Source organism: Pseudonaja textilis, chromosome 3, assembly GCF_049901715.1.
Source record: "Pseudonaja textilis isolate UNSWEBS1 chromosome 3, rPseTex1.2, whole genome shotgun sequence".
In the NCBI taxonomy this organism is placed as follows: domain Eukaryota; kingdom Metazoa; phylum Chordata; class Lepidosauria; order Squamata; family Elapidae; genus Pseudonaja; species Pseudonaja textilis.
In genome coordinates, this window is record NC_141992.1 from 40,588,130 (window position 1) to 40,611,513 (window position 23,384).

General features: G+C 37.8%; 2 protein-coding genes across 7 annotated transcripts in view; one reads left to right on the forward strand and one right to left on the reverse strand.

Annotated features, from left to right (window-relative positions):
* GUCA1B (guanylate cyclase activator 1B) overlaps positions 1-4,453 on the reverse strand; it is a 21,582-nt gene extending 17,129 nt beyond the window's left edge. The window contains exons 1-2 of one of the 2 annotated variants that reach the window (XM_087929346.1): positions 3,909-4,410; positions 3,544-3,670 (exon numbers count right to left, since the gene is read on the reverse strand). The gene's annotated coding sequence lies outside the window, so the exon portion shown is untranslated. Of the gene's footprint in view, positions 1-3,543; positions 3,671-3,908 lie in introns of both variants that reach the window. The other variant, XM_026712972.2, reaches the window with a different exon arrangement.
* IRF6 (interferon regulatory factor 6) overlaps positions 3,827-23,384 on the forward strand; it is a 25,437-nt gene continuing 5,879 nt past the window's right edge. Inside the window, exons 1-6 of one of the 5 annotated variants that reach the window (XM_026712969.2) lie at positions 3,827-3,917; positions 15,136-15,312; positions 16,453-16,657; positions 17,568-17,690; positions 20,099-20,257; positions 22,686-23,078. In XM_026712969.2, the coding sequence (XP_026568754.1) occupies positions 15,139-15,312; positions 16,453-16,657; positions 17,568-17,690; positions 20,099-20,257; positions 22,686-23,078 (1,054 nt within the window). In that variant the 5' untranslated portion in view covers positions 3,827-3,917; positions 15,136-15,138. Of the gene's footprint in view, positions 4,679-15,135; positions 15,313-16,452; positions 16,658-17,567; positions 17,691-20,098; positions 20,258-22,685; positions 23,079-23,384 lie in introns of all 5 variants that reach the window. The other 4 variants (XM_026712968.2, XM_026712970.2, XM_087929344.1 and 1 more) reach the window with 4 other exon arrangements.

The following is a 23,384-nucleotide window of genomic DNA, read 5'->3' on the forward strand; positions in this document are numbered from 1 at the left end:
ACCGAAAAAGGTTAGCCACCGCTGCTCTAGAGTATCTCTAATGAGCTTTGAAAAAACCCAGTATGCTGAACCTATGGTTAGTACAAGGGTGTTAAACTGGCGGCCCGTGGGCCGGATGCATCACCAGCTCCATGAATGGGAAAAACATTGCAAAATGTCACATGGTGAGTTTAACACCCATGCTACAGAGGAACAGAGAAATACTATTTAGCCTGGGACTGATATGAGTTTGCCTCTTTACTGGTTGGTTTCACATTCTGTGTAAAGCCTGAGTAAACTAGAGTTGGTTGGATTCATATTATATCCTAATCCACAAACTTGGTAAGCAAGTCACATTATAACTTATCATGATGCATGATACTTTTTGGAAGAAAGAATCTGCTCTAGCTGGAAAGAAATATCTTGCAAGCTCTTTCTTCCCAGTGACACACCAGTTGATACTGATGCAGTTGTGCAAGTAACAACACACAACTATTGTCCAATTGTGTGTGAATGAAAAAGAATGACTGACTGAATGGATGGATGAATGAATAAATGAATGAATGAAAAGATGAGAGACAAAAGAGAGTACAGATATCCATACAGGAGAGAGTTTTGTTTACAATTTGAACTGGTTGGAATGACATATTGAAGTTTCTTATCAAAAGAGCTAGGAAGTGTTTGATTTGGAGAGCTGAAAGCTGAGTGCCCACTAACAGAAATAAAACAATAGTTAAGTGTGTGGAAGGTCTAGCAACTGCACCAAATAAAAACAGTAGTAAGGACACAAAAAGTCCAACCAGGAATGAAGCAGACTAGGAATGCTCCAGCAATGAAGGTAGTCTGTTAATTGACTTGGTGTGGTTAGCCAAAAGCCATCCAATAGGAGAGACTTAAGGAAACGTTCTAGTAGGTAGGTAAGTCAATCACAAAGCTACTGTGTGGGAAGTATGTGGCCTACCAAGAGACCCCTGTGGCAAGACCTCCAAAGATATCCAGTGGCAATTGTCTACTGAAGAAGCCACAGTTGTGGATGACCCACTGAAAAAGATCAGTGGCTAAACAGGCTGATGTATGTCTGGATTGGCTTATCTAGGGCAGAATTCAAAATGAGCCCTGTGTGCCCAGCCAGACTCAAAAGATATTCCAACAGTTCACAGTTAAATTTGAGGGATTTTTAGAGACTATAGTAAACAAGTGTTAAAAGAAGCCCGGGTAGGTTCAGACCCTTGAGAAGAGAGCTTGGAAAGAAAATTTCTATAACCATATTGCTAGTAAACTGATTGGTTGCCTTATCTGTATCACCTAAGCAAATCTATGAACATACAGAAATGACCAAAATGATGTAAAATGTCATAAAGGAAAAAGAAAACAGAAGGAAAGTTTAAAAGTGGGAGAGGTATAGTATCTGCCAGGAGTCAGACAAAAACAATATGTATTGTAGCTCTTCCTCTTTTGACTCTTCCCATATATATCAAAGGGGCAAAGTTTGAGTAGGCTGGCACAATACTGCTTTTGTCATTTTGCTTTGATTTATGTAAATCCCTCTAAAAACTACACATCCAATGGAAAAGCTATTTTGGGGAAGAACAGTATCATTAGATTTCTTTTGCTAAGACTTGAACTTTTCACAATTGCTTTACTGCATACAGGTTTTGAATAGCACCCAACTCACTTTCCCAGTTTGAGAAGATGAGAGAGTTGAAGAAAGAAGCAAAGAGCCTGTAATTAAATAAGATCATTATAAATAGGGCATGAGTTCCTCCTCATTCACAGGGAAAGTCCTGACAAAGAGTATATTACCACTCATATGATGGAATAAGAAAAGCTATTTAAATGATGGGCTCTTATACATAGAAACAGCCATTATAGAGTAGCTGACTTACTTTATTTCTGGAGTGTTTTTTATCTGGAATAAAAGAAACTTATCTAACTGAGCTTTGACCTTGATTCTTTGTGTTGCTAGCTTTAGAACTAGAGGTTTGAATTTCCCGAAATAGATTTATTGCTAGGTCATAGGTATACTCCTAAGAGATTGAGACTTACTTTTCATAAATCCTGAAAAAGTCTATCCCAACAGATTTTGGAATGCCATCAAGAATAAAGACAATTCTTCTAATAAAAGGGAACCAGCCACAGATCAATTTACTGCACATATTCATCAACAATATGTCATAAGAGATATGCAGGGGGGAAGCCAAGCTGACATATGACATAATGACCATCAATTATTTAGAATGGTGAAACCTAGAGAAAATAATAAACCATTAAATAATTTTTAACAGTCTAGGCCCGTGATGGCGAACCTATGCATGCGTGCCACAGTGGCATGCAGAGCCATTTGTGCGGGCATGCGAGCCCCAGCCAAACTTACTTGCACTGCGCATGCGTGCCTCCCAATTGATTTTCGGCCCGTTAGAGGCCTTTTTCACCCTCCCGAGGGCTTGAGGGAAGCCTCTGCAGCCTTTGGAGGGCAAAAATGGGCCTTCCAGAAATATTGGAAATGCCGAAACTGGAAGTGCCGAAACAGGCCCCTTTTTCGGCCTCAAATGGGCTGAAAATCAGCTGGGAGGCACGTGCATGCGCACATGTGCAGGGGAGAGAGCTCATTGCATTGTGGGTGATGGCATGCACACACACACTTTCGGCACACAACAAAAAGGTTCACCATCACTGGTCTAGACAGTTTAGAATATCAGATATCATTTGCTTGATTTAAAGATGATTCTTTTTTACAAAACTTTTTAAAGTCTTTTGGTGAGGATGGGAAACATGTTCTTTTATTCTTCATTTGCAGATGTCACATTATTTTAATTTGCATATTTGAGTTAAATATAAGTTGGTCTAATAACAATACAATCCAATGCTGGTAGCAATATAATAGATTGATACTAGAATTCAAACTGATGCATTAAAATCATTTTTAGAATTTGCTGTCAAAAGATACAGGGATAGAAACTACCTAAGAAGCAATAAAGATATAAACATGAAATTTCCAGGAACTGCATATAAGGTCTTTAAAAGTGACTTTCAAAAGAGCTGTAAGAAGGTGATATAGCTTTTATTGATGTATATGAAACATTTTTATACATATTTTTAAAAAAGCATGGTGGCCTACAATTAAAGTCTTGTGAGTGAAACTTCTATATTCAGGAGCAGGGCATCCTGCCTAATTATATTAACGGTCACTTGGAAGCTTTAAATACCTGACCTTAGGTTGTACTGCCATCCTAACATTGTAGGGAAACTATTACAGGATTATTTTGCAAGCATCTGCTTCCAATAATCATACTACAATTTACTTTCAAGGAAACTGAAATGGGATCAAAGCAATGCCAAGTAAAAGTAGTATCACCAGTTGACTCAAATCGAATGTGCAACCTCCAAGGCAAAATCGTATGAAACATCCTGGCATTAGGGTGGGGGTGGGGGGTAGCATACAGGTTAGACCAGTTACACTAGCTTGTTCCCATGGAAAATGTCTGGAGAGGGTTTTTTTTTTTTAAAGGAACAGTAGTTTCAAACAATCTAAGAAGCCTTCCCAATTTGGGGCTTGTGAGATACCTTCCAATGCCATACTTCTAAGTCATGGTGTCCTGCAATCTCTGCATACGATGGAGTTTGATTCAAGTCTTCTCAGTGATAAATCCGCAAGAGAGAAGGCAAAGGAAGGAAGCGGTGATTCCTTGAGCTAATGAAGAGGCAAGACAAAAAAAAACCCGCTAAGGACACCCAAAGGAACTCTTATTATATGAATGTTACTCCTAACTGTCAAGCCAACTCTGCTACCGAACCGAGCGCTTCCGTTTCATTTTAATCTCCCCCGCACTTTGCCATTTACTCCCTTTTCCCGTCCACTCCCCTTGGAAGCTCGGCCCTCCTTCTCTTCCCTACGCGACCTGAAGGGGCGGATCCGGTAGCTGCAGTACCTGGGCCAGGTGAGCGAGCTGTATTACACAGCTAGGGTGGGACTCTAGTCGGAGAGCGGTAAGTTTTGCGGGAGCGGGTGGAAACCCGTCGGGGAAGCTCTCGAAGCCTGGGTTGCTGTAGATTCCTCTTTGCAATCCAAATAGCACTTCCGTTCCTGAACTGCTGGAGCTTCGGGCTTGTAGGAGCCTTTTCTCCCCGCGTATTTTTCACTCGCGCCCCTCTTCCTTCCCACGTGTGTTCGCCTTAAGCTCTTCTCCCCCTCGCCGGACGGTTAGCTTTCCCCAACTCTTCCCTTCCCAGCTAAGTGTCGTTTTCTCTCTCGTTCGTTTTGCTCTTGACTAGTTCCCCTCGTCCTCGTCCTCCTTTTCTGAAGGAGACTGACGTCGCGTCTCCCCTAAGATCCTGCTAGAAAAGGCTTCCTACGTGGCCCCTCTGTCTTTTGGGTTCGTGGGAAAACCCGAGAAGAGCCCTTTTCCTAAAAGAGGCCTCTTGCCCGAGGGCAATTTCAGCGAGTTCGTGCCCGGAGTTCACTGCGGGCTTGTACGACACTTGTCGATTATTTACTTCTGCATGTAAACATCCTCCAATCTTTCAAAGTAGCGGAGAGCAGGTACAACTGCCGCCCGGCTGTTTGTTTCCGTAGAAGTTCAAATTCGGTTGAGAGGGCAAGGCTGTAGAGAAGACCTTCTTTACTCTTCAAATTCAGGATAATTGCGTTGTACAAGAAGCTGCTTTCTTGCCCGCAGTCAGATGTTACCCAGATGCACAGGTCAGCATTGTTTACTTGGGTATTTGTTTCACTGATTGGATTTTCTCGACTTCCCCTTTGCTACACATCCCTTCCCAAGTCATAGATTGAACTAGAGAATAACAAAACCTTCCTTAATTTGCAAATTACCTGCATATGGTGATTTAGCAGGGGATTAAACATTTTAGTTATTTGGTCATAGTGAAATGCAGTATTTAGGGTCGATTTATTCAGCCCAATACCCTGCAGAAAAGGAATGTATTGTGACGCATTGTAGGCCATCTACCTGGGAAGACTGATTCATGATATTCATTAAAATTGAGGCCTAGAAGAATCCCAGTCTCAACCAAGTTGATGTACAATTATATTTAAACAAACCTTAATATGAAATGCAAGTTGAGTAAATGCGTGATGAAAATGCCGTAAGTACACAAACCAGTTTTTAAAATGAGATCAAGTCTTTGAAACATTTCCTACAGAGCAATACAAAAGCTGTAACCTTTTATATTTTGAGCATCTTTCTATAACAGCATCACTTGCTTGGTAGTTTGGATATCTGAAATTAAAATCTGAAATCAATATTTATATAGAACTTTTTAAAAACATATACCATGTATATTTATATGTAAGTAAGGCACAGAGGTGTGGATTACTATTGCAGATGAATTTATAGATAACATATATCAACAAAGGCTTGTGGGTTTGTTGTTTTTGCTGTCCTTGTTGAACAAGGTTATCATTGTCTTGTCTCACAGATCTCACAGTTGTATCCTTGCTGAATTGTATGTCTGCTGTTTCAAGCATTGGGCCTTGATCAAGGAGAAGAGCAATAATAAACCTATTGATATCTTGTTGCTCCACTATTTGTAAATGTCAGTGTTTTCACAGTGCACTGTAAAAATAGTACTAGAATAAGATTTTGAGCCTGAGCACCAAGAATTGGAAATCTTAGTGTATGATATTATAATTTGGCCAATACCATTGTACTGTATGGCTATGGCTGTTTGAAAGTCTACCTGGATAACTTTGAGTACTTCTGTAAAGGGAAAAGCAGTTATGTGGCTAAGATCTATGCTGAAGTTTTTCTGGAGATCAGTCATAGAAATGGTATCAGAGCAGTTGTGATGGAAGAGGTGGGAATTCTTTCTTAAGTTTTCCTAATTTGGTTGTGCCTGTACTTGGCTGAAAAGTTGACACTGGCTTGTTTTGCATAATGTCTGTTGTACTTCCTTTACTCTCTTGAGGAAGTTTTCCTTTTAATTTAAAGGACAGAGCTATGGATTAGTAAAGATAAATGTACAATTAGATATTGCATTTCAATGTAATAGTAGAAATCCTCTTATTGTGAAAACAAATATAGTCTAATATTAATGAACAGGGTTATAGATGTTAACATGAAAGTTGCATTCAGTATTTATTTCAGTTCTGCTTATCAGTATTGTTTTACGTTTCTCTAAGTTTGCCAATATTTTCAAAGTCGAGTATTTCAGGTATTTGATTTTTAATCCACTTTTATTGCTTCATGTGCTGAAATCTATATACAGAACTTAGAATAATCACTCTTTGTATAGCCATGTCATGTTTATTGATTGACTCTAAACTTTTCCAATTTTGCTTTAATAAAGCAAGAGTTAGAGTCAGAAGCTATGAATAATTGGAAATGCATAGGTTTTATTTTCTTCACCCATATTTTCATGCACCTCCTTGTTCCTTTCAGTTATTGCTTTCATCCCATCTTTCCAGTATCATCTACCTATGCACTGATTTGCAATATCATTATGGATATAGGTAGTGAAGTTTCAAAACCTCTACTGTGTCTGAACTAAACACAGCTACAGTATGTTCTAAAACCTGATTTTTAAACTGCAGTTGTTGAATAATCTGTAATTATTACAATTAAGTACTCTACTGTGATGTAACACAGTGTGAAAATAGTAATATAAGATGGCTGAATCACAAGAACAATATAGAAGACTCTTTCAAATGCCCAACTTCTTTTAAACATGAACTGCCTAAGCAAAGAAAAAAACATATGAGAAACAACCCTAGTAAATTAGTTTTCTTTTTGTATACTTTTTGACATGGGGAAGAGTATATCTAGTTATACTCTGGTATGATAAATGTTGTTGAACTGCATCATTGTACTGCCTTATTCTTATATGAAGAAGACCTGGAAATAGGACCCACACAATTGATATATCTACAATTTCATAATATGTCATGGTATCTTTTATACATCTTAAATACTGCAAACTGTGGATGGCAGCAGCACTTATTGACTTTTCCTAATCTTTAAAAAACTACACAGGGTCAAACACAGTATTTGGCAAAGACCACCAAGAAATTCCAGGTTAGACTGGAAAGATTTAAAGAAAGATCTCCCAGAAGAATGAGAACCACATCTTTACTGCTGCCAAGAAGCATATATCAATGTGTCCTGGTCTATAAGATGTTGAATACAGTTCAGGGGAGACTTAGGGCTCTGGAAGCCACATACTTTTAAAGAAGGTCAAAGAAGCAAGCAGGCATGTACAACATCATGTGCAGAATTCTATGTCTAAATTATGGTCTGAGACACATGTATTATTCTGCAGGGTTTTTGCTTTTAAAAGCAAAGATTAAAAGTGTTTTGTGCAAATCCCTCTCTTTGTTTAGATAGCTGTACCCCATTGCTGACTATTTGGTTCCTGTGATTCTTAACCAAAAATGCTCTCAAATTTCCCAAAAATGTCAAATAAACTCAAACAATCAAATATATTTTATTTGATTAAAAGAGAAATTCATAGGAGGAAAACAAGATTCCTCTTCCTCCCTAAAAAGAATGGCTAATGTGATCCAGAAGCTTCAAATGCTTTCCATGTACCTCTAAATAGGACAAAACTCAGCTCCATCTCTCCTTAAGCAATTAAGGCTGGTTTTCACATTCTTGATTTCAAAGCAAAAAAGGCGAAAGAGCCTTTAATCTATACATTAGATTATTGAATGATCCATTTTTTTAGATTAAGTAGACAGAAGTATTGCTATATTATTATTACCTTTATTGAAAAAATGTAGACTAGCATTCTTCAACTTGACAAAGCTCAGGTTAGATCAGAAATAACTACAGCATAGCTGTAGTGACCCATAGTAGGAACTGTTGTTCACTAAGACAGAAGATTAGAAAATATAGTTGCTGAAGCATTTCTATTTGCTAGGTTGGTCATTATATTTATATGTATAGTTCCGATAAAAGGCATCTACTGGATATTAAAACCTGTTTTAAAGTCTAGGCCATTGATACTAAATTAAAAAGGAAGAGGTCACCAACACCTGAGTTTTCAACACACATACACCCTCCATGTTTGCTATAAATATGGTCATGGTGGGATAATTTGCTATAGATATATACATGGTGGGATAATTATCCTAATTTTCTGAGACTGCTAATGTTTGACTCTGCTATGCATTGTTGTAGAGAAATAAATATGCTGGAATAAGTATTTGCTGGACTGTTACATCCTATATTGGTCAACTTGATTATTCAGTTCTTGACACCATGCTTTACAAAAAAGATTCAGGCAAATTGGAATAGGCAGATTCCAACGGAATATTAAGAAAAGAAGTGTAACAATTAGAACCAATTTGTTAGATAGTGGAGTACTTTTCACTAGAAGTAGTTAAACCAAAATTGGATAGTGTCTGTAGCAATACCTTAATTTGGATTCTTGCAGGAGGTTGGTGAATCTTTGTTTTTTTTTTTGTTATATTACATAGACTTTAAAAAATGTTATGAAAAGATGACTCCTGCTCAAAGTTTTGGAAACCATTTGCAGCAGTGGTACCCACATATTTGGGTTAATTTGGGATTGGGAATGAATAGCTTTACAGAAAGAAATTATGTGCATAAATATATAAACCTGCTTTGCAGACTGTATACAGATTATTAGATATGAGCCACCACCATTCTGATTGGATGCATTTTTCTTTTGGGCTTCTGTATTTTTACTTATACTCTGTATGGTTGGTTACCTTTTGCAATGTTTAGCACTGCAACATGCCTTCTTCCCTGTTGCTTTCACCTTGTGGTGCATATGTCACTGTAAAGAAGTTATCAAGTGAGGTGTAAGAACAAAAAATAGCAACCTTTTTCAATATGATATTTAATTTTCATGATGGCCAAACAAATGCCTTGGAAAACCTACAAGTGGATATGAAATACATTAGTACTCTCTGCTTAAGTTTTCCAACAGTTGATATTCTGAATTTGAATGTGATCTAAATGTTATACAGTTACCATAATTGCTAGCCCTGATTGTCTGATGAAATGATCCATGAAAAATATATAAAATCTGTTTCACTAAAGACAAATGTGGTATCCTTAATATGGCAATGTCTAGTTATGTTTTTCAAGAAGGAAAAGGGAATACAGTATGTGCTGTCAGTGTCTGTAGTTTCTTCTGTAGTTGTTCTCCGCAGTCCAGTTATCTGCAATGTTTGATGATATATATTTGTTGTCTGCATAGGATTTGGGAATTTAAGAAGTTAGAATTTGAAATCTCACAAAAAAGCAGTTAAAATGTGTGTACCAGAAAACTTGATGTGGAGAAAGACTTTGGCTATGCTGTCTACTTCAGCGGCCCCCAACCTTTTGTATTTTTTTTTTTTAGTATTTATTTGATTTGTCAATCACTTACAAGATACAGGTATAAGAATAAATATAGTTTTGAATACCTGAGATAGATACTTATAAGAAAAATAAAAAACAATAGGAAGGGACAGTAGACACGATTGGTGCGCTTATGCACGCCCCCTACAGGCCTCTTAGGAAGGGGGTGAAGTCAGTAGTAGACAGTCTAAGGTTAAAGTTTTTGGGGTTTGGGGAAGAAACCACAGAGTCAGGTAGGTATTTGAAACATTGACCACTCTGTTGCTGAAGTCGTATTTTCTGTAGTCAAGTTTGGTGCGGTTTACCTTGAGTTTATATCTATTGTGTACTCTTGTATTGTTATGATTGAAGCGGAAGTATTTATTTGCAGGTAGGACATTGCAATGTATGATTTTATATACTATATTTAAATTGAGCACCAGGGACCAGTTTTGTGGGAAGAGGTTTTTCCGGGGGCTGGAGGGGACATGGTTTCATGTGCTGCATGCATCCTGCAGATGGGGCCTTGCTTGTTTGCACAGCCTAGTATCTGACATGCCGTAGACGGGTTGGGGTTTGGGAAACTCTGTTCTACATCATTTATTTTTTTTCATCTCATTCTATGTAATATTGTACAGGCTACTTGACCTGTAGATGTGCCTTAAATTACAACTCTTAGTGGCCGTAGCCAACTGTTCTGATACCTACCAATGAGGATATACAATGAACACATTTGTATTTTATTTTATTCTATTTCTATTTTATTTCTAGTTAAAGTAAATTGCCCTAAGTTGCACAGAATGGATGAAAAACTTGGTACATTGATATATTTGGAGAAGGGGAGGGGAGACATTAATATGTATCCCAATGTTTAGATTTAATCTTGGAATCATTGTTTTGGAAATGCTCATAAAGCTCACCTAATCCTACTCAATACATAACAATAGAGTTTCACCTTAGCAACTGTAAGATGCTGGAACTCTAGAAGTTGAAGTCTACATATTTTAAAATAGCAGAGATTGAGAACTGCACTAGAGCATCTTATGACTATTAGCTTCTATCTGAAGGAATACTCACCACAATATGTGCCTGCTCATTCCACTAGCTGATGGCTTGCTCAGTCAGGAAATCCCCCTAATTCCTAAGCTGAACCTTTCTGTAATTATAATCTGTTGGTACTGATCCTGCTGTCTCAAGTCCAAGTCTGCATCTGTATGATCAGCTATTTGAAGGTGGTATCATACCATCTTTTAGCCATATTTTTAAAGACTAAGCATACTAGGATCTTACACGTATTATTCTTGTACAGCCTTGTTTCCAGATCCTTCACCATCTTGATATCCCTATTTTGAATTTGATTTGAATTATTATTGTCCTTTCTGCACTGTGGTGGCCAGACCTGTTCCAGATAACAGATAATCGGAGTTGGAAGGGACCTTATAGGTCATCTAGTCCAACCACTTGCCCAAGCGGGAGACGCTACACCATTTCTGACAAATGGCACTCCAATCTCTTCTTGAAAGTCTCAAGTGATGATGCTCCCACAACTTCCGAGGGCAAGCTGTTCCAAATGTTCCACCTGGACCAAATATTCTAGATAGTGTCTGATCAGGACAGGTAGAATTGAATTATATCCATGATGTGGATTCTATGCTTCTGTTAATGTATTACAAGATATTGTTTGACTTTTTAGATACCGCATCATACAGCTAATGTTTGATCTTGATTGAACACAGATCTATTTCGCATATAGAACAAACCATACTTTCCTCCATAGCTTCCATTCATTTCTTACATTTTCCTATGCAAATGTAGAAAATTGTATTTTTCTCTTGTTAAATTCCATCTTATTTGGATCAATTTATTGCTCAAGTTTGTCTAGTTTGATTTTTTAAAATCCTTTTTCATCTAAATTATTAGACAAGCCTCACAATTTTAAGTTTTTCCTGTATGCCCTAATGTAATATTTGATATATTTTACAATATATAATCTAGACCACAAAGTCATAGAACACAAGCTCCTCTCTAACCTGAAATCAAGCCATTAATGAGTACAGTCAGTCAGCTGTGTGTTTATCTAATTAGATTATGTAGTCTAAATTTTACCTTTTTATGAAATATAATGTTATGAGGTACTTCGTTGAATGTTTTGCTGAGGTTCAAGTATATCTATGATATTTCTTTCATCTACTTAATTTTTTTTTTCACTTTGATCTACTAGTTATTCTTTCAAAGAAGGGATAAGTTAGTTTGGTACAATTTGCTTGCAACAAATCTATGCTGGTTCTTTTTCTTGCCTAAATGTTCACAGTCATACATACTTCTGTCAGAGGCTTTGCCTAGTATATATGTCAAGCTGACAAGTCTATGGGTTCCTGAGTCTTCTTCCTGAAATAACACCTCTATTTTAATCTTGATCAAATAAACCAAAATTATATTTTTTCCTTTTAACAATCTTGGTCTTTAGTCCCTTCAAACCTAGGTTTGAAACCTAGAGCTTAGTTTCTTTTCATTTTATCTTTGTCTCTTGTCACAAAGTTCTTCAAAGCTTTAACAAATCTCTTTTGTAAATCCAATATAAAAAAGTTATCCAGGTCATACTTGGTTTTTTATTTGTATATCTCTTTTAATTATTAAGACATCATCTGATTTCATTGGTACATCCAGTGTAGTATCTTTTTCCATGTCATTGTTATAACTTTTCATTTTCAAATCAATCTCAATCCTGTCAGATAAAACTTGTTCTTCTTTCATAACATATTTTAAACACATATATAGAGGCAGACATCCGTAAAATTAACTTCTGAGACAATTGTTCAAAAGAATCCTTCAATATGTTGAATGTTGAAGTATTTAGCTTCATTCTATATTCCTAAATTGAATTCAAGTTTTCTTCCCCTTTAACTGTAACCTTTAATTCATTCTAGTTCTCTCTAGTGTTTAATTTTTAAAGTCTTATTTTAACAGATATTTGTACAGTTTGTAACTTTCAAAAAATTATTCTTTTATTGCTTATTTCAAAAATTTAATCTTTTCAGGCATTTGAAGGAGAGTCATCCAGTGTTATAAAACTTGTCAATTCTAAGGTGTAATAGCTGTAATAGTAATAGTAATAGTTCAGTTGTAATAGTTCACAAGCAATTTTCCAAAAGGAAGTAGTAAGTCCTTTTAAAGGCATCAGTTCTTTTTTTAAAAAAGTGTCCTTTTAAAGGCATCAGTCACAATTTGAGCAAGATGGCTATTCCCTTATTTCCCATAATTCTAAACTTTCTTGGAGATTGTTGTGTAATGTCTTCATAGGGAACAACTATTCGGGGCATTTGTAGGTGATCTCAAATCATCTACTTGTCTGGAGAGGAATTACGAAGAATTGATCTGTTTTCTGGCTCTTCTGTCTGCCATTTTACCCCGAAGTCCATTTTTCCCACTCACAATGGAACTAAAGTGTCTTTAATTTTCCTTTCATTTCCAACATATCCAAAGAGCCCTTTTTGTGTTATTTTTGGTACCTCTTAAAAGCCTCAGTTCATTTTTGTTATTTTTGGTACCTTTTAAAAGCTGTACATTTTTTTTTGATAATTCCTATAGTTTTGGAGATTTGGGAACAAATCTGACTTCCAGCTGACATCGCAGTGAGATTGGACACGAGGAGTGGGTCTCTGCACTCCTATGTCAAGTTGTCTCCATTGGTGGGCTGTGAAAGGAGCCAAAGCCGCCCTGTAGGGGTGGCAAAGCAAAAAGGGGCACCTTATGAGATGGAGGGTCTCAACTCTCCTGCTGGACCCAGCGTTTTCTTTCCCTCTCATGATGAGAAGAGGCAGCCTAAAGATGGCTGCCATGGAGCTGGGGCAGCCGAGGAACATCTAAGAGTGGTGCTGGAGTAGAGTTAGTGAACAGAGTCTGGAACTAGGTGAGAGGATTCTTTTCTATTTAAAACCTTACCCCCAAAGGAAAAAATCCAGGAAAATAGAGATTCACAACTATTTGTTAAAGCAGCGACCAAGCACTTTGAGAAAAATTTTAGAATTGAAAGAAAAGAAGCAAGGGAAGAAAAGCAAAAAAACCCCAAACTTTTAAAAATACAGAAAATTGGACTTTTAAATTGAACAGGTCCTGGAAAGGCATTTAAAAATACTGAAACTATTTACCTTAAAAACTAACTTTATTTTAATACCTTGACTTATTATTTTATTAAAACTGGTTAACATTGAAATCTAAACTGAGAGCACCATCTGCTGATGAAAGGAAAGTATAACATATTCCTAAATCCTGGAAAACTGACAAGGATATGTTTTATACACCTATGACATGACTACTGGAGATTTAAATATAAGAATAGGGAAGATATCCTCATTAAAGAGACCTCTGAATACAATGATACAAGTTTGAACTCATAAAAGGGATTTAAGGGGGTTCTGGAAAGTTTTTGGCATTGTCTAAAGGAACAAATTAACTATGGAATACCAAAAAATTGAATTTTGGGGGGAAGTAACTTTAAGCTTGAATATATGAGGATTTTTATCATTGGACAAGAATGGGACTTATTAAAATAAGATGAGATGCTGCATCAGGAGGAAATGAGTGGAATGTGGAAAGAAATGGCATAGATATTTCAAAGAATTAAGGACATTCTGATAAGAAACCATGAGGAGATTAAGAACTTAATGCATGGCATAGATGAAAAACTGGGAAATATTATACAAATGAGTGACCAACACTCCCAGTAAAAGGAGGAGCCAATTGAAAGAGCAGATGAAAAAGCAGAACAGATAACCAGCAAACAAAATAGGGTGATAAGAAGGAGACAATAACAAAAACAACAATGACTGATTAAATAAACTAAAGGGAAAATATTTTAAAAGATTTAAAAAGGGAATCGGAGATGTAGGAAGACATTTTCGAAAGGGAGATAGGTGCATGGGTAGATATTTTGAAAGCTAGACAATGGAAAAGAGCAGAGATGGGAGAAATGTTTAAAATGAATAGTTTGGACATAGATGCAGATAGGGATAAAGATCTAAAAGAGGAATATGGGAGGCAAGTTAAAAACAAACAATTACTGTAAAGTGGACAAGAGATGAGGGATATAAAGGATTTGTTTTTAAATATAATGGTGACATGATTAAAAGTTAGAATAGAGATAGAAATAAGAGAAGGGGGAATATTAGTATACACATTTTTATACAATAAGACAAAAGTAATAAGAGGGAGAATTAGAAATTGAATGATGGTATTATGCATGTTTAAACAATATTGTGATTGGCATTGGAATAGCATATTGAAACATTGAATAATTAAATAAAGTTTATAATTTAATACAAATATGTGTACCAACACTAGAACTACATAAGCTTGAGGAATGTAATGAATATGATTAATAGCACTATTTTCATTTGTACTAAAATGTATGACACCCAGGTGCCATACTGTTTACGCATTGATATGGATATATTGTAAAATAAAATAAAAAACTTGCAACTTAAAATAACGGAGCAAATCTAAATTCTGGAAAACGATATTCCACAGTGTGAGAAATCTCCCCCCCCCCACTCCATTTTCTATACTTGCTGCTATATTTCATTGTAAAGATATATTGTGCATAACTTAATTCAATTTGAACAATTGTTTTGCCTATCTGACAGTTGGTAGTCTCAGTATACTGAAAAAGTTAAGTTGACCTCTCTGTCTTTTGACCTACAAAGAAATCAGATGAATTGATAGAACAGTTGGTTACAAGAAAACCAGAGCAATGTGATTACAATCACAATTGGTTTTTATTGCTTTATTCTTTAGAAAATGAGAATTCCTACAAACTCTTCATACATTGTTTGCTGTGTGTATTTTATCCTTCTAGATAATGGCATCGCATCCACGCAGAGTTCGACTGAAACCCTGGCTAGTAGCTCAAGTAGACAGTGGAATGTATCCAGGTCTTCTGTGGCTTAACAGGGATGCAAAACGATTTCAAATTCCTTGGAAGCATGCAACTCGACATAGTCCTCAGCATGAAGAAGAAAATACAATTTTTAAGGTAATTGAAAAACACAGTTCTGCTAGTATGCTACATGATAGAATGGGATTGCTCTCTCTCTCTCTCTCTCTCTCTCTCCCCCCCTCCCCCCTTCAATGGATGGAGGATGAAATTAATAATAGCAAAGGTAGTATACGTATAACCTTAAATTTGCTGTTTTGCAGCAATTAAATGGTTGATATATTCAGAGATACAACCTAATGGAGATATATCCTGCATTGTTTTCATAAACAGAACTACATTCTGAACCTGAAATCCTAGGTGGAAAAACATGCATGCAGTACAAAGGCATTAACACACAGGGACAAATGAAGGGCAAAGCAATATACAAAACATATTCAAATAGGGTTTCAGGTAATTGGTAGATAAAAATCCCTTTCAGTCTTATCTCTGCCTACCCTGTGTACTTTGTGCTATAGCAGAACTAATTTTCCTAGTGGATTGTGGCTTGCTTTCTGAGAAGTTTCAGATTCAACATTTTAATTATCTACTTTTCAACTCTTCATCTCTGCTCTTGTCACTTGTTGTTAAAGTTACTTATCTTAGGCATCTAACTTTCTTTGGAGTTAGCTTCATTCAACTCTGTTGGATTTTCTTCTCAGCATTTTGCTGAGAATTGTATTCACCTGGATTTTTTTTTAAAAAAATGTACACTTGTTTTCATGAAGTACATTTCAGCAATGCATGCTATTTGTATAAATAGGGAAAAATTTTCATGCAATCATTTCTGACAATCTTATAAAGAGAAATAATCAGGGAATAAAGGCATTTGTTAGTGATTTTTGGGGGGGTTGGTGTAGATTTCCTCTTTTCTTTTATTCCAGGAGAGTGAATTAATTTTATCTAGATAAACTTGGAATTCAATTCACATTTTAAAAAAAGTTGATTTGATTTATTGACTTGATTTGATTTATTTTTACACAGTCAGGTATCTTGTTAGAAAAAAGCTTGAGAAAGAAAATATCTGATGGTTTAAAGACATCTGTGTTTTTTAGAAAGGTGAAAGGAAACAATTACCTGTTGCAGAAAGTATTTATTGCCTAGGTGTACTTTTATAGATGAGAATTTGTTTGGCAGCACAATTCAACAGAAGCTGGTATAATGACAACACTTAACCAACATGATGTACTTTGCTCCCAGGCGTGGGCTGTAGAAACAGGAAAGTACCAAGAAGGGGTTGATGATCCTGACCCTGCAAAATGGAAAGCCCAACTCCGGTGTGCTCTCAACAAAAGCCGTGAATTCAAGCTCATATACGATGGCACCAAAGAAGTGCCAATGAATCCGATTAAAATTTATGAAGTATGTGACATCCCACCATCCCTGACACCAATCATTAATCCTGGTGAGAAACAGAGAAACTCTTGTTTAAAGAAGCATGTAACTAATCCTAAACTAATTGTCTTATTGGTAGTGAGGTCTTCTGGGTTTAAGTGAATATGGCAATTATATTGAATAAGTCAATTATAAGTCAATTATTCAATTATATTGAATAAGATAATCAATTTATCCTTTGTTTTATTTAATTGACTATACTTAAGGTTTTCCATTCTACATATGTAGGGATTACTGCATACATGGTACAATTTAAATAGCTCACCTTCCTTTTTAAAGCCAAAATTAATAAAAAAAACTTTTAAGTTCTGGTACATCCTGGCAAGGATCCAGAGAAAGAACATGAAATTTGGGTTTGGGGAGGTCTAGGATTTTTTATGCATCTCTGATGGTTGACCATGGGTTTCTTTTCCCTTCATATTTGAACTGAATAAGGGCACTATTATAAAGATTGCTACACTGGATGGCATTTGTTAGGAACTTTGGTTGCACATTTCCTGTTTGCTAAACAGGACTTTGTCCACACATGGTTGGAAGAAATACAGTATCTTGAGTTAGCTGTTGAATCTGAAAGGCCAATAAATATTTGAGAAAGCAAACTTTCTTCTCTGCCATTTACTTTCTTACACTAGCTACATAGTTCAGTGAAATACATTATAGTATTCTCCTGAAACCTCAGACTTTAGGAGAACTGTTTTATGTCATCAGATCTGAAGTAAGAACCAAACATGGATTTTGGATTTCAAAGACTCTCCTCTGTTTGGAAACCATATGTTTGGAATGTTTAGCATAAGAAGTCCAAAGACTGAATTATTCTGCAACACACTCAGAGGTCTAAAGAATTCCATTTTTTCCTTAGTGTTGTTAAAAATTAGATTGTTAATTACTTTCTTATTTTTCAATTCCTGTATTTTTTCCAGGTTCCACCGGTTCAGTTCCATGGGATGAAAAGGATAATGATGTAGATGATGAAGATGAAGATGAATTAAGTGAGTCTCAGCACGTAGCAATACAGGACAGTTTTCCATTTCTTAATATCAATGGTTAGTATATTATTCTGACATATGGTTAATGAAATTGAATTTAAATCTATATTTTAAAATACTGTTTTCTTTTTATTAATGTTGCACTAAACATTTTGACAAATGCTTTCTCAAAAGTTGATCTCTAGATGCAAGTAAATTAGCATGCAACATGCTACAGAGATATAACTTGTATTTAGCACAAATGATGATCTCCTTGGTAAATATTTTCATCCTGCTTATTGTGTATCTGTTAGATATTTAATAATAAATGCAGGTAAGTGTATGTACTTATTGAGATATTTTTTTGCATTTCTGCAATCATTTAATCTGATATTAAGTGGAATTCAGAATCTTAATTGTTGACTTGATATCTTCCAAAATGTGTGGGGCATAATCCTGCTTTTATTTGCTTCGTTTCTGTTTGATATAAGACAGGTCAGCCTTCAAAACAAAGGGCACTCCCTTGCTGCTGAGAATTTATTTAATTGGGTTCCTGAGGATTATGACACCAAAGCTTTAGAGTTAATGAAAGGGTGGAATAAGTTATGGCAATGGTGTCTGCACTGCAGGAATCTGAACAACTGCTAGATGGCAACAGATACAGAAATATAAAATCTTTTGCTGTTTTTTGCTAGTTGTCCAGATAACCCTAGATAAGTTTATGCATGCCATATGGTGTCCACCTCTGCTATTTGAAACAGGATAAGACTAGACCACAGCAGGATGTTTCTATGGAGGCATACTGTCCTTCCCACATACACATTATGGACTGTACTCTTAGAGGAAGATAAATTCCCACAGCATAGCAGGGACAGACACGCCTTCCTGGCAAAGACAATATATAACAGCTTTAAAAGTCTTGGAATTCCCTGGAGCTAAATTCAGGTTTTTCAGGTTTTAATGCATCGTTGGTTCAACAAATATCTCTGCGTTAATTTTCTAGACTTAGAACTTGTTTGAAATTACATTTTGATGGTGCTATGTAGTTTTTTTTTAAAAAAAGTTTTCTTACTCTACAAGTGACACATTTTTTTTTCCACACGCTTTGCATCTAAAGCTTTCTTTTCTCTTTTGATCGTCTCTTTCAGTCTAGTAGCAACCCTGCGCTATGCTGTAGAAGGTTTTATAGGTGGTGACCACCAGCACCATAAATTGTACCTGGAAGCCTACTGGGAGCCAGTGCAGCCCATGGGGCAGTGGTGTTACATAGGTATAATGAGAAACACCCAAACCTGCCTTCACGGCTGCATTTTGGACCAGCTGCAGCTTCCAAATGCTCTTCAAGGGTAGCTCCCTGTAGATTGTGATACAGTAATTCAAACAGGAGGTGATTAAAGCTTGATTTAGGGTTGATGAGTAAGCATAGGTTGTAGATGGCTGCAGAGAGGCTGATGCACACACCTCCCAAATCCCAACTGTGCATTATTTGGAGGTGTGGGTCCTGTATGCTGATTGGTTGATACAATTTCCTGTTCTGTGCTTTGCTGTTTGAGTGCCCCCCCCACCCAGCCAGAATGTTAAATTTGCAGACGTATAAATGCAACAGCTATGCAACCATCTCCAAACTACAGGCACATACAGTACATTACCTGACATGCAGTGATAGAGAAGTCTAATCCAGGCTCTAGGCATGAGTCACCATGACTAAGGCCTCCCAGTTCAGGAATGGGTACAATTGGTGCATAAGACAAACCTGTGCAAAATGTTTTGGCCACAGTTGCCACAGCTCTTTGAGCAGGAGCAAAGTTGTGGTAGACTGCATTCCAACTCTGCATACCAGCTCTGGCAGAGGAAGTCTATTCCCATGCTGAGCTAAAGCTGGAAGAACCCCAGAACCAGAAGGCCTTAAAACCTACAGTGACTCCGCCTGGCCAAGGTTGAGTTGAAACGTGTTCTGCCATTCAAACCCTCACAACTTCCAGGTGCCAGGAAGACTTAAGGCCATCACTTGGTTGGTTCAGAGAAGAGATGCAGAACTTGGTATTATGGGCATATTTGTGAATCCCCACTCCATAGTGTTGGAAAACCTTATCCAATAGCTTCAGGTTGATGTTAACTTGCAATGGGAAAAGGTTTGAGGGACCCACAAAGCAGCTCAATAGCCACGATGATTAGAAATATATAGTTATGTTTGGCTTTAGAACTGTCATCTTTCACTTGGCTAACAATTCTGGGAATTATAGACCAAAAGTGTTAGATTGTGCTAATAAAAGACTTACTAGAAGAAAAGAATTGAAGCTTTTGATTTAGATTATCATGTTAGATGAAAGGAGAGGTGAAATTCCAATCGTACAAGGTTAATTGCACTGACTTGCATAAAGAAGTCTAATGATACCTGCTTGTCTGATATGAAAATAATTGAATCTATTTATAAACGTTAGGAAGCAGTGGGGATTACATAATTACATTTCATTTATTTTACTTAGATTCCCCAATGGCTCCCGCCAGTGCAGAGGCATGTAGCCCTGAAGCTGTGTGGCCAAAGAATGAACCTGAAGATATGGAGATGCCAATGCCTCCTGCCTTGCCAGCTCTACAGCATGATATGTACAGCTCTCCTGAACTTTGGATTAGCTCTCTTCCTAGTAAGTTTTTTTGGTCCAGGAGCCACTAGAATAAATAGAGGACAAATCATGCACTCTTTTGTTTGGAAAGTCTAGAGTCCCACCTCTAATAAATAAGCTGCATTTCTGGAAGGCTTGTGGAACAAATACAAACATTCTTCTGCAGTTAGGGAAAGAAATAATTCTGATTTAAAATAGGCATTAGCTGGTAAAAGAAACCTGCAGGCGATTCTTGACCTATGGCCACAATTAAAACTGGAATTTGGTCATAAGTTCTTGCAGTTATTAAGTAAGATGCCCATGTGACCACTTTGGTGCATGACCATCATATTGGCACTTGCAGTTGCAATCATTAAACTGAGTTTGAGGAGGCCTCAGGTGGGGAAAGTCTTGTGAGATCCAGTGTAGGGCATGGACAAGTTGGGAGGATGCTACAGTGTGGCAAAAAGCCACAGCCTGGCGCTGCGATGTGGCCTTTCTCAGTAGAAGCATGGGGCCTAAGCCTGAAATAGAACATTAGGTTCCCTTAGAGTCTCAACCATCTGCCACTGCCCAGGGTTAAATGTCAGCCATAGTGTTGTCACTGTCACTCAAAAACGCCACTTCACACTGTTCTCCAAGGCACAAAAGTTTTGGGAAGCAACATAATTGCCACTACTGCCCAGTGTTCCTAGCAATGTGCTGCAGACTGCTTGCTTTGAGAAATGTGTGTCCTGCTGTTGAGAGGCTCATGCAGTTTATCCAAGCCAGCTCTCAATTGCACCAGGCCTTCTTTCCTGAAGTCTCCTTAGAGCTAGTGGGGCTTCAGAAGCCTTCTGAAACTTTGGATAGACTGCACAGACCCCTCAACAGCAAAAGAAAAACCTTGCCTTACCTTGCTAAAGGTAAGGAAAATGTGGCATTTCCTCAGCAGCACTGGGCAGCAGCGGCAATTGTGCCATTCCCCAAGGTTCACACACCTTGGAGAATGGCACAGTTTCCCTCACTCTGCATTGCTTACCAATAGGCGTTTTTGTCCTGCTATTGAGAGGCCCACATGGCCTATCTGACAGTTCAGAATTGCCTTCAAGGCAGTTCTGGGAAAGGCCTCTTGTGACTGGGAGCCTTAGCCTCTCAACAGCGGGAGAAAAACATCTGAAGATGGCAGATTTTTGGAAGTGCTGGAAAATGGGGGAAATCATACAATTCCCTAAGGTGTGCTTGCCTTGGAGAAGGATGACATCAAGGCTTGGGGCAGTGGCAGCTGGCTGAAATTGTTAAAGGCCCTGGGTCAATATTTCAGATGCAAGCAAGGAGGACATAGACAGGTGGGACAGAATTGCAGCACCCCCAGGGTCTCAAGACCTGCATCACCAACACCCAAATTTTTATCATCTCATTGGACAGGTGGGGCAAGCCTAGCTCAGTGCGATCATAATTTCAAACAGGTGCTGAACAAATGTTTGTTAAGCAAGGACTACGTATTGTTGAAAACTGTTGAACTGTTGGTTAATGATGTTTGGGTAAGTCATTGATGGCGAACCTTTTTGTTGTGCTGTGCTGAAAGCGCGTGTGCGTGCTGGCACCTACAATGCAATGCACCCCGCCCCACTGTGCATGCACATGCAACCCCCCCACCCCCTTACCTGCACTGCACATGTGTGTGCCTCCCAGCTGATTTTCAGCCTGTTTGAGGCCTTTTTTGCCCTCCCGGAGGCTCGAGGGAAGCCTCTGCAGCCTTGGGAAGCCAAAAAGTGGGCCTTCCGGAAATATTGGAAGTGCCCATTTTCAGCCTCTGGAGCCGGGGGGAGGCCGTTTTCATCCTACCAGGGGCTCGAGGGAAATACCAGAAGTGTTGAAATGGGCCCTTTTTTCAGCCTCCAAAGGCTGCAGAGGCTTCCTTTGAGCCCCCAGGAGGGTGAAAATGACCTCCTCGAGCTCCAGAAGTCCTCTAGAGGCTGAAAATGGGCACTTCCGGTATTTCTAGAAAGCCCGCTTTTCAGCCTCCCAAGGCTGCAGAGGCTTCCCTCAAGCCTCCGGGAGGGCAAAAAAGGCCTCAGACAGGCTGAAAATCAACTGGGAGGCACACACATGTGCAGTGCAGGTAAGATTGGCTGGGGCTCACATGCCCGCACAAATGGCTATGCATGCCATCATGGGGGGTAGGTTATCATTAATTGGGTAGCCATTGTGCATAACAAGTGTTTAGATTGTTGCTATGGGTAAGCACTGGATTCATATAATGGCAGGTCTTTTAACAGTAACTGCTTTATTTTATAATCAGTCTGACTCCATGATTTGTTAAGAGTTTTTTTTTTTTTTTTTGGTAATAATCGCAAATTATATCTTTTGTTTCCTAATACCTGTAGTCTGACCTATTTTGTGTTGATTTTATTCAGTTAGATATGATGCAATGCAATTATGGTTCCCGTTGTACTGCCTGATTCATTAATAATATATTTTTCTTAAGTGACAGATCTTGAAATCAAGTTCGAATATCGTGGCAAGGAGTTTGGGCAGACAATGACTGTGAGCAACCCTCAAGGCTGCAGACTTTTCTATGGAGAATTAGGTCCTATGCCAGATCAAGAAGAACTCTTTGGGCCTATTAATTTGGAGCAAGTCAAGTTTCCAGGGCCTGAATCCATCACGAATGAAAAACAAAAGCTGTTCACCAGTCGACTGCTTGATGTAATGGACAGAGGGCTAATACTGGAAGTCAGTGGTCATGCTATCTATGCTATCAGGCTTTGCCAGTGCAAAGTATATTGGTCTGGACCATGTGCACCTTCCTCTACCACACCAAACTTAATTGAAAGACAGAAGAGAGTTAAGCTCTTCTGTTTGGAAACATTTCTAAGTGGTGAGTAGCTCCACCTTTGAATCACTATTACTGAATAACTAGTAGTACTGTTTGTTTTAACCTTGTAATCTTGTATGGATTAATATCATAAATCATAGCCCAGCTATGACTGCATCCCTGTTAGCATTACAGTGGATACAGGTGTTTTTGAAGTTAGTCCCTGCTGGGTCTAGAGTATGTAGCTTATGTTTTCTGTACGCCAGAAAATGTGAATGAATATGGAACAAGTTTAATGTACTCCATTAAAGCAAAGGTTTGTTTCTTTTTGGCCCAAATGGGTTTCTGGTGCCATTCATTCTGTACATC